This window comes from Osmerus mordax, chromosome 6, assembly GCF_038355195.1.
Source record: "Osmerus mordax isolate fOsmMor3 chromosome 6, fOsmMor3.pri, whole genome shotgun sequence".
In the NCBI taxonomy this organism is placed as follows: domain Eukaryota; kingdom Metazoa; phylum Chordata; class Actinopteri; order Osmeriformes; family Osmeridae; genus Osmerus; species Osmerus mordax.
Genome location: NC_090055.1, coordinates 1,131,692 through 1,141,691, shown reverse-complemented (window position 1 = coordinate 1,141,691; position 10,000 = coordinate 1,131,692). Strand labels below are relative to the sequence as shown.

The window sequence follows — 10,000 nt, the reverse complement described above, 5'->3', positions numbered from 1 at the left end:
TGTAGAGAGAGGGTGTGTGTGTAGAGAGAGAGGGTGTGTGTGTGTGTACAGAGAGGGTGTGTGTGTAGAGAGAGGGTGTGTGTGTAGAGAGAGAGGGTGTGTGTGTAGAGAGAGAGGGTGTGTGTGTAGAGAGAGGGTGTGTGTGTGTAGAGAGAGGGTGTATGTGTAGAGAGAGAGGGTGTGTGTGTAGAGAGAGGGTGTGTGTGTAGAGAGAGAGGGTGTGTGTGTAGAGAGAGAGGGTGTGTGTGTGTAGACAGAGAGGGTGTGTGTGTGTAGACAGAGAGGGTGTGTGTGTGTACAGAGAGGGTGTGTGTGTAGACAGAGAGGGTGTGTGTGTGTACAGAGAGGGTGTGTGTGTAGAGAGAGAGGGTGTGTGTGTAGAGAGAGAGGGTGTGTGTGTGTACAGAGAGGGTGTGTGTAGAGAGAGGGTGTGTGTGTAGAGAGAGAGGGTGTGTGTGTGTACAGAGAGGGTGTGTGTGTAGAGAGAGGGCGTGTGTGTAGAGAGAGAGGGTGTGTGTGTGTACAGAGAGGGTGTGTGTGTAGAGAGAGAGGGTGTGTGTGTGTACAGAGAGGGTGTGTGTGTAGAGAGAGGGTGTGTGTGTAGAGAGAGAGGGTGTGTGTGTGTAGACAGAGAGGGTGTGTGTGTGTACAGAGAGGGTGTGTGTGTAGAGAGAGAGGGTGTGTGTGTAGAGAGAGAGGGTGTGTGTGTGTACAGAGAGGGTGTGTGTGTAGAGAGAGGGTGTGTGTGTAGAGAGAGAGGGTGTGTGTGTGTACAGAGAGGGTGTGTGTGTAGAGAGAGGGTGTGTGTGTAGAGAGAGAGGGTGTGTGTGTAGAGAGAGAGGGTGTGTGTGTAGAGAGAGGGTGTGTGTGTGTACAGAGAGGGTGTATGTGTAGAGAGAGAGGGTGTGTGTGTAGAGAGAGGGTGTGTGTGTAGAGAGAGAGGGTGTGTGTGTAGAGAGAGAGGGTGTGTGTGTAGAGAGAGAGGGTGTGTGTGTGTAGAGAGAGAGGGTGTGTGTGTAGAGAGAGGGTGTGTGTGTAGAGAGAGAGGGGCGTACAGAGAGGGTGTGTGTGTAGAGAGAGAGGGGCGTACAGAGAGGGTGTGTGTGTAGAGAGAGAGGGGCGTACAGAGAGGGTGTGTGTGTAGAGAGAGAGGGACGTACAGAGAGGGTGTGTGTGGAGAGAGAGGGGCGTACAGAGAGGGTGTGTGTGTAGAGAGAGAGGGGCGTACAGAGAGGGTGTGTGTGTGGAGAGAGAGGGGCGTACAGAGAGGGTGTGTGTGTAGAGAGAGAGGGGCGTACCTGGTAGCAGTCTGAAGACCCCCTGGGGCTGAGTGGTCAGGTGGAGTCTCATCAGAGAGCAGTCTGTCACGGGCAGGAGAGGGTCTGGAGAGGAGGGCTGGTCCAGGGGCTGGAGGGGTGAGGTCTGGAGGTCCAGGGGCTGGAGGGGTGAGGTCTGGAGGTCCAGGGGCTGGTTCTCACCCCAGACAGCCAGGGGAAGAGTGATGGTTTCCCCCACCCTACAGTCACCTCTCTGGGGTAAGAGCTCCACACGGGCTGGCCTCAACACATACACCTGGGGGAGGGGGGGGGAGGGATGGGGGGGAGGGATGGGGGGGAGGGGAGGGAGGGGGTACATGGAAGCAGCTGGAACTCTGGCAGTGTGTGTGTGTGTGTGTGTTAACACACTCACCAGGCCCGTGGCTGTGTGTAGAGGGTTGCGTGCGTCCGCTGCCTGGACTGTGGTTCGGCCCCGCCTCTTTCCAGCTAACACTTCCCCTTTTACTGTCACCACGGCAACGTGGTTGTCACTCACCGACCAGCTCAGAGTGCCACTGCCTCCCTCGACCTGCACACACACACACAGACACACACACACACAGACACACACACAGTACAATATATAAACACACAAATGAAAATTGTTCACCCTGCTGACATTTGGACCCTGTCATCATCACACACACCTGAACAAGGTGCTGATAGAGCTGTCCCTCTGGTTGCCAGGGAAACACCAGGACGGGGGGGCGCAAGGTCAGGGGCTCAAAGACCTCAACTTCCTGATGGGCTCTGATTGGTGGGTTGAGTTGCACCGCCTGTCCATCCTGCAGAGAGAAAGGAGGAGGGTACAGAATGTTTCCACTACAATTATGTGTGTGTGCATGTGTGCGTGTGTGTGCATGTGTGTGTGTGTGTACCTCGGTGTGGATGGTGACCAGGGAGGCCCGTATGGTGCAGTGTCCTGTCACCAGCGTCTCCACCACATGGTAGGAGTGGTTAAAGGAAGACTCCACCACAAGGAAGAGCCAATCACAGATCTCCACGGTCATCACCACATTCTGAGAGAGAGGCAGAGAGAGAGGCAGAAAGAGAGGCAGAGAGAGAGGCAGAGAGAGAGGCAGAGAGAGGCAGAGAGAGAGTGTGAGAGGAAGATCACCTTTGGCACAGTTGTCAGAGGAACAGACTATCATAGAGTCTGAGGCGCCACAATTTGTCCTGTCACCATGGCGATGTTACCTGTGACAGGTGTGCTATATGCCCTTGTTGGTCGTGAACACACACAGACAGACGATACTGACGTCCCCTCTCCAGAATCCACCTGTCCTCCTCCTCCACAGAGAGGGCTGCACACACACACACACCACAAACGCACCATGAAACCCTGTCAGAGGCTGTGCTCTGCCCGTGGCTCTCCCAGACACACAAGCACTCACTCAGATAGCTGGGCTCCACCACAAACACCGAGCCCTGAGGCAGGGCGGCTGAGCGCCCAGGGACACCTGGACACGACACTGAGGAAACACACCCTGACAACACTCCCCCATGTCGTGTGTGTGGACTTGTTTACTTATCCTTGTGTGGACAGGAAGTCCCCAAAGAATAGTACAACAAGAAAAATGTGAAACCTGTGGCGACATTTTCTTGGTTCAATCGCTTTTTCTAGGGAGTTTTAGATTTTTATATAGTGTTAGGGTTAGAAGTTAGAGAAAACAGGATTTTGAATGGGAGTGGCTTGTGAGTACCCACGACAACAGCGATCCAAATTTGAGTGTTTCTAAGGATACTGGGGTGTTTCAGAGACAGCGTGGCATGGCCCAGCTGAACAGCAGTGACGGTGGCTGTTTCCTGGTTGATGGTGACGACATCATCCTCCCCTTCATCAGGGTCTCTTTCAACGACCAACTCGTACCCTCCGACACCCAGGACCACATCTGAGAGACAGAGAGAGAGCGAGGATGATCTGTTAACACAGTCCTGCTCTACAGGTAACAACTCCCAGAGTTACATCTGTTCTGGCCCACCTGTGCGAGCGTCGTACACCGTCTTCCAGACCCGGTAGGAGAGAGAGGAGCCAAGCAGCAGGTAAGTGTCGTGGGCGGGGCTAAGGTAAAGCCTGTCAGTCACCGATAGGATCACCGTCACTGGCTCCACCCCCTAGAGAGAGGTGCACACAAACACACAGTGAAACGCAGGTGTTTATACTGTAGGTTGACAGTTTAGCTTCAGTCAGAACAACATCCACTTTCGTGTCAGTGGAGGATCAGTCTGCACACAGGACGGAGTGCGTCTGGGCGTTCACCCCTGTATCGCTGCAGTTCCTCACCTTGTACTCAGGATCGGCTAGCGAGACTCGGACCCGAGCCACCCCACTCCTGACCCCCTCCAGCAGGACCACATCCCCCCTCCGGCCAGCTTCCTCCAGGGACAGGATGTGAAGAGGAGGAGAGTATCCCGCCTCCGAGAACCGTACAAACCTGCAGGGGTAAACAGCACACGCTCACGCACCGACGCCATGGAGGTTGTAACGACCATGACGTTCATATCTCTCCCGTTTCATTCTGCATCCAGCGCTCCTCGCCTGCTTTACCTCGTGATGTCTGATGTGTCCGCATCCTTGACTGACACCCACTGAAACTGCAGCCCTGCAAGACTACTGAAGGTGTTTCCTAACACAGAAAGAAGAAGAATGACAGAGAAAGTGTCAGAGAGAGAGACACAGTGTGAGAGACAGGAGATGACTGACAGATGTCTGTCAGAGTATTTAAGAACCGAGGTATATCACGCCTGTGATCGATTAATCTTACTATCCTATAATTTCTGAATCTATACCCCCTAGACTGTATTTATATTGTATAAATACATATTTACACCCACATTTTCATGATTTACTCTGAGTTGTATCCATAATTCACTTTCTCTCACTGTGTTACCTCCGCTTACCCCTAGGGATTTGTGTACCCCCAGTTATACTGGATTGTCAGAATAGAAGGCTTATTAATAGATGTACTGCAGCTGAGAACTTATCAAGGGCAGGCACCTCCTGAGTCCAGCGCCACAACGGACAACTGGAGGGGCGGGTCGTCCGTGAACAGCTGGCGTGTCGTCGTGACAACACGAATCTGGTGAATGTGATCGATGTGGACGTCGCAACGCAGTGTGTGGCCTGTGACTGGGAGGAAATGGGGGAGGTCAGAATACACTGCCTATTCACAAAGACCTAACAGCCTTCTTATCCTCTCTGTCTGTGTTTCTTAGGCCTCTCTCTCACAAGGACTCTGCCCTCCTTTTTCTACTGGCCCCTCTCTCTCTTTATCCCCCTTCCTCTCTATCTCTCTTCTCTTGCTTCTGTCTTACCAGTGTCTTGGCCCTGTATGAGGCTGGCCCCACGGCCGGTCTCCAGTGGAGTGTGTGACAGGCTGGACACTAGTGCCTGCTGGCTACAGGCGGAAGACGGAAGGAGGGAGGGAGGCTTGGCCGCAGAGAGTGGCTGGACACTGACTGCAGCGGGTTTTGAAGACAGCCTGAAAACGATGCATATAAACACATCTGAAATTCTGTTGCAGTTGAGACGCATTCAAACGAACGCATGTCTACTCATGACATAACTTGTCCCTCGGTGTAATGAAGAGTATTGTAGCGTCGTTAATCGTTAAATGAGCTATTTTGGGAAGAGTGATCTTTCACTCACCATGTGTAACAACCTCTTTCTACTGTCAGAGTAAAATCGACATGGACCTCAGTGGAACGGGGCAACAGTAATTTCGGAACATTGAACTTCGTGCACTGACTCAAGGCAATAACAGTTAAAGTAAAAATCAGAAGTTGACATATTACTCTTGATTTAAAAACAAGTCTTGCCATTATCCTATAAATACATTGTCAGTTTCCAACGAGCCATTTTCGAATATATTCAAACGCTTCTTTTGAGCCGTTCCTCGTCGATGTCAACAGCGTGTTCGATTGTTTACATGTCCTGGTCGGCAAGCTAGCACAGCAGCTAGCAACCGACAGAAACGTAAAGTAAAATTAGTTGTGTCACATATAGCTAAAAAGTTTGATATGACTCGATTTAACTTGTTAGTGCTAAATATATTCCCCCAGCAAAACAGTATGGTAACAAGAAGATATGTTGGCTACGCTAATTGTCAAAAACTGAATTTGAGCTATAGAATGATGGAAGGGATGGCAGGAGGATGAAATGACGTTCAGGTACAGTAATGTACCAGTACCAAAGTTCATTCTCAGGCGAAAATCTATTAATAAATATATAAAACAAGAGAACACGTACAACAAGGACAGCACACAGACACGGTTATGTTATATAGATATATACTTTAATAATTCTCTCTGGTAAAATAAAATTACAAAATAATTTCAACCTCAAACGCATAAACCTCCCTTTTCCGTAAATTTATTATTAAAGTTTTTAGTAATACATTTATCATAATTGTCATAACAATGAGAAGAATACTATAGTATAATAATATTAGATATATCAGCTAACTGCGTCTAATCGTAATGGTAGAAAATACTAAAAGCAATACAAAGCTAGGTTAAGTAACAGCTTAATTTACAATATTCCAAGCATATGTAGTTCAGTATTCCGGCCACAGGATGTCGCTATAAGACAGTTTCAAAATGGTCTCCATAGAAATAGATAACTGTTTAGTCTCTTTTCCCATCACAACACTGTCATTATTCTCTCAGATTCTCTTCCATTATTCCACGCCTTTCATGAGCAACTGTACCTTCAAATCAGTGTGATGCTTAATCAAGTTTATGTTCTTTATTTGTCGATTACACGTCCATCTTTTCTCTCTGGCTCTGAAAGGTATTGTCCATTAAGCAATAAGCCCACTTCCAGATTCTCGGTTATTCCCTTAAAATCAGGGTTAGGAGATTTGCAACGCTTCTGTCCATCTCTGGTCCCTGGTGACAGGTCTTCTGTATTGGTAGTTCATTTGAGAGAGAGAGCACTTTGGTAGCAAAGATTGTGTGTGTATATAAGTGTGTGTCTGTGTGTGTGTGTGTGTGTTTAATGTTAGTTAAACGTATATGTGTGCATGCTGTGTGTATGCGTGTGCATGTGAGAGCGTGTCTAGTGTCGCATGCATGTGTTTGTTGGCCCAAGTGTGTTTTATAAATGTACAGTACATTCAACATAACAGTAGTTAGTTGTTTGGAAACGTGGGCTTATATATGGCAGCAGTATTCCGTCGGAGCGACACCGTCATGTGTCAGCATGGAGTCTAAATTGCTCGGCAGTGAATTCTTTTTCAATTTGATTTAGTGCATTGTGGCTTGGCAGCACAGGCTTGTATCGTGATCTAGTGCATTGTTGTTTAAGTTATAGGTACTTGTGACAGATTGTGTATGTGTTTGTATATATGTGTGTACATTGCATGAAAGCTGTGTTGACAACAAGAGTTGCATGTTATGTGCAAAATGTCGGGTGTGTATCAACGTTAAGTGTCCTATTGTGTGTGTGTGTGCCACTAGTTTGTATCGTGGTCATATTGATTAAACCTCTAGTTAAAGGGATGCTCGTTAACACATAATTAGCAGTTAGATAGAAAATACATTTCAAGGATAAAAAGTCATTGTCATTAATTCCTGATGGATGCAAACAGAGAGAGGATGAAATGAGAGACATTTTCTTGTAATTAGAGTGGATTCCATTTAAGAATACTGCGTTCATCTAATTATTCCTCATTCTTTCCCGCTACCACTTCCTGTTCTACACCATTTCTGTGTGTTGTCTCTCCAGCGCACACTGACAATCTAACCTAACTCCTTTTTTTATCTCTCTATCTACACTTCCTAGTATCTTCAAAAGTCCTCCTCATCCTTATCTGCCATTCAGAAAGTGGAATTACTTCCTTCCTTCATCCCTAATCCGTCTCTTAACTCTCCTCCCCCTTTCTCATCTATCAACCATCTCTATCAACTCTACCTCCACTTCTCAGCAGACTGTTTCTAGTCCCATCTTCTCTCTTTCCTTCTTCATCCTCCTATCCTCCTCTTCATCCTCTATAGCAGGAGGTACTGGTTTTAGGATCCTTCCTCCATCCTTCCCCCTCTTCCCTCTTCACTCTCTTTCTTCCCTCCATCCCTCCCTCCCTCCCTCCCTCCCTCGCTGTTCTCTCTTTCCTCTAATCATTTCCTTAGCAGCCAGGGGGGCCAGTGTTAGAACATGGACTAGTCTCCTTGCTCCCCTCTGGTGTTTGCACTGGCTGGGCTGCCTGTTGTGTGTCTAGGACCAAGACAGGGGCTGAGGCTGAGGCTGAGGCTGAGGCTGAGGCTGGGGCTGGGGCTGTGCCAGGTGACAGGACAGGGGCTGGAGGCGGGGCCTGGGTCTGGGCTGGTGCCAGTGGAGCTGGGGTCAGGGGAACCATGGTGCCAGCCCCACCTCTCCAGTCCCGGGCATCCCTCTCTCGGAGCAGGTGGAGGAGGGCGGCGTGCTGGGCGCTGAGGGTGGCCGACAGGTGGGCAGGCAGGGCTGTGAAGCCAGCGGTGAGCTGCTCCACTCTCTGCTCCAGAGACAGCATCTGACGCTCCAGGTCCTCGCTGCGGTCGTTCAGCTCCGACATCAGCTCGTACATCACGCTCTGCATCTGGGAGGGGCCACGGGGGGGGGGGGGGGGGGGGGTCATGGCCTATGTACCTAGGTAACACCCTTAGGTGGGGGCAGTTACATCACTTATAGTAATAACAGTGTTCATGTCTTTTTGTCTTTGTTCTGGAACAACCAATGTTGTGGTCCAATAAACGTTCTTGAATTGAATTAGGAGAGAGCTGTGGTCGGTTAGCAACAGCGACAGAAGGAGAGAGAGAGAATGATAGAGATAAAGAGAGAAAGAATGATGGAGAGATAAAGAGAGAGAGAATTATGGAGAGATAAAGAGAGAGAGAATGATGGAGATATAAAAAGAGAGAGATAGAGAGTAGAAAGAGCGAGTGTTAGACAGGAAACCCTGGATGTGGGCGTTATCATAAAAGAGGAGAGGAGAGAGAGAGAGAGAGAGAGAGACGGCGTGTCCTTTGCCCATCGTCATAGCAGCCGTAACCATGGTAAACTCACAAGTGGCCGATTGAGATGGAATCATCAGAAAATATGTGGGGCACAAACACATGCCCTCACACACACCCACACATCCACACACACACACGTCCACACACACACACGTCCACACACACACACGTCCACACACACACACGTCCACACACACACACATGTCCACACACACACACATGTCCACACACACACACATCCACACACACGTACACACACGTACACACACCCACAAATACACACCCATCCCCGCACATAGAGACAACCACTCACACATATACGCAAACACACATCATAGACACACAGAGAAACACAAGACTCCCACAAATAATCACACACAAACATTTGCACACACACTATCGTCACATACACACACACACACAAACAGCAGATACAAATTCTCCCTCATACACCCACACAGGAACAAACAGACAGGAGAGCACCCCTCCCTCTCTCACCCAGTCATCCCTCTTCTAACACTTGTTCTGGTTGCTAGGAGACCCAAAGCCACGGAAACAGGCAGGGTCAGCATGGAAACAGAGGAATACTGATATATATCAGGGCGCAGGTATGTGTTTTGGTCCGGACTTAAAGGTATTGTCCATGTTGTTCTGTATGCGTGTGTGTGACAGTGTGTGTGCGTGTGGTTGTGTGTGTGCGTGTGGTTGTGTGTGTGTGTGCGTGTGGTTGTGTGTGTGCGTGTGGTTGTGTGTGTGTGTCTGTGTGGTTGTGTGTGTGTGTGTGTGTGGTTGTGTGTGTGTCTGTGTGGTTGTGTGTGTGTCTGTGTGGTTGTGTGTGTGTGTGTGTGTGGTTGTGTGTGTGTCTGTGTGGTTGTGTGTGTGTCTGTGTGGTTGTGTGTGTGTGTCTGTGTGGTTGTGTGTGTGTCTGTGTGTGGTTGTGTGTGTGTCTGTGTGGTTGTGTGTGTGTGTGCGTGTGGTTGTGTGTGTGTGTGTCTGTGTGGTTGTGTGTGTGTCTGTGTGGTTGTGTGTGTGCGTGTGGTTGTGTGTGTGTCTGTGTGGTTGTGTGTGTGTGTGTGTGTGGTTGTGTGTGTGTGTGTGTGGTTGTGTGTGTGTGTGTGTGGTTGTGTGTGTGTGTGTGTGGTTGTGTGTGTGTCTGTGTGGTTGTGTGTGTGTCTGTGTGGTTGTGTGTGTGTCTGTGTGGTTGTGTGTGTGTCTGTGTGGTTGTGTGTGTGTCTGTGTGGTTGTGTGTGTGTGTGTGTGTGGTTGTGTGTGTGTGTCTGTGTGGTTGTGTGTGTGTGTGTGTGGTTGTGTGTGTGTCTGTGTGGTTGTGTGTGTGTCTGTGTGGTTGTGTGTGTGTCTGTGTGGTTGTGTGTGTGTGTGTGTGTGGTTGTGTGTGTGTGTGTGTGTGGTTGTGTGTGTGTGTGTGTGGTTGTGTGTGTGTGTGTGGTTGTGTGTGTGTGTGTGGTTGTGTGTGTGTCACCTTTGACAGATCCACCAGTGTGTTGGCTTGATCGCTCAGCTTTCTCTGCTCCATCTTCACACTGCGTAATCTGCAACACACACATCACAGAACAGTCAGACAGGCTTTCGCCTTAGCAACCATGGAGGGAGGGTACACTGTTGCTACAGCAGTGAGTTGGCACTAACAGAAGGAGTCTGTGTGTGAGCCTCCACTAGCTTAGCATGGCGTG

General features: G+C 49.3%; 2 protein-coding genes across 2 annotated transcripts in view; both read right to left on the bottom strand.

Annotated features, from left to right (window-relative positions):
• Window positions 1-5,516, bottom strand: part of LOC136943849 (nuclear pore membrane glycoprotein 210-like) — a 17,645-nt gene extending 12,129 nt beyond the window's left edge. Inside the window, exons 1-12 of the mRNA XM_067237332.1 lie at window positions 5,501-5,516; window positions 4,315-4,446; window positions 3,865-3,943; window positions 3,601-3,751; window positions 3,299-3,431; window positions 3,062-3,208; window positions 2,711-2,776; window positions 2,514-2,620; window positions 2,195-2,335; window positions 1,964-2,101; window positions 1,690-1,845; window positions 1,299-1,572 (exon numbers count right to left, since the gene is read on the bottom strand). Coding sequence (XP_067093433.1) covers window positions 1,299-1,572; window positions 1,690-1,845; window positions 1,964-2,101; window positions 2,195-2,335; window positions 2,514-2,620; window positions 2,711-2,776; window positions 3,062-3,208; window positions 3,299-3,431; window positions 3,601-3,751; window positions 3,865-3,943; window positions 4,315-4,446; window positions 5,501-5,516 — 1,540 coding nt within the window. The remainder of the gene's footprint in view (window positions 1-1,298; window positions 1,573-1,689; window positions 1,846-1,963; window positions 2,102-2,194; window positions 2,336-2,513; window positions 2,621-2,710; window positions 2,777-3,061; window positions 3,209-3,298; window positions 3,432-3,600; window positions 3,752-3,864; window positions 3,944-4,314; window positions 4,447-5,500) is intronic.
• A 1,925-nt stretch (window positions 5,517-7,441) lies between these two features.
• Window positions 7,442-10,000, bottom strand: part of kcnn3 (potassium intermediate/small conductance calcium-activated channel, subfamily N, member 3) — an 18,555-nt gene continuing 15,996 nt past the window's right edge. The window contains 2 exon segments of the mRNA XM_067237331.1: window positions 7,442-7,891; window positions 9,790-9,859. Coding sequence (XP_067093432.1) covers window positions 7,442-7,891; window positions 9,790-9,859 — 520 coding nt within the window.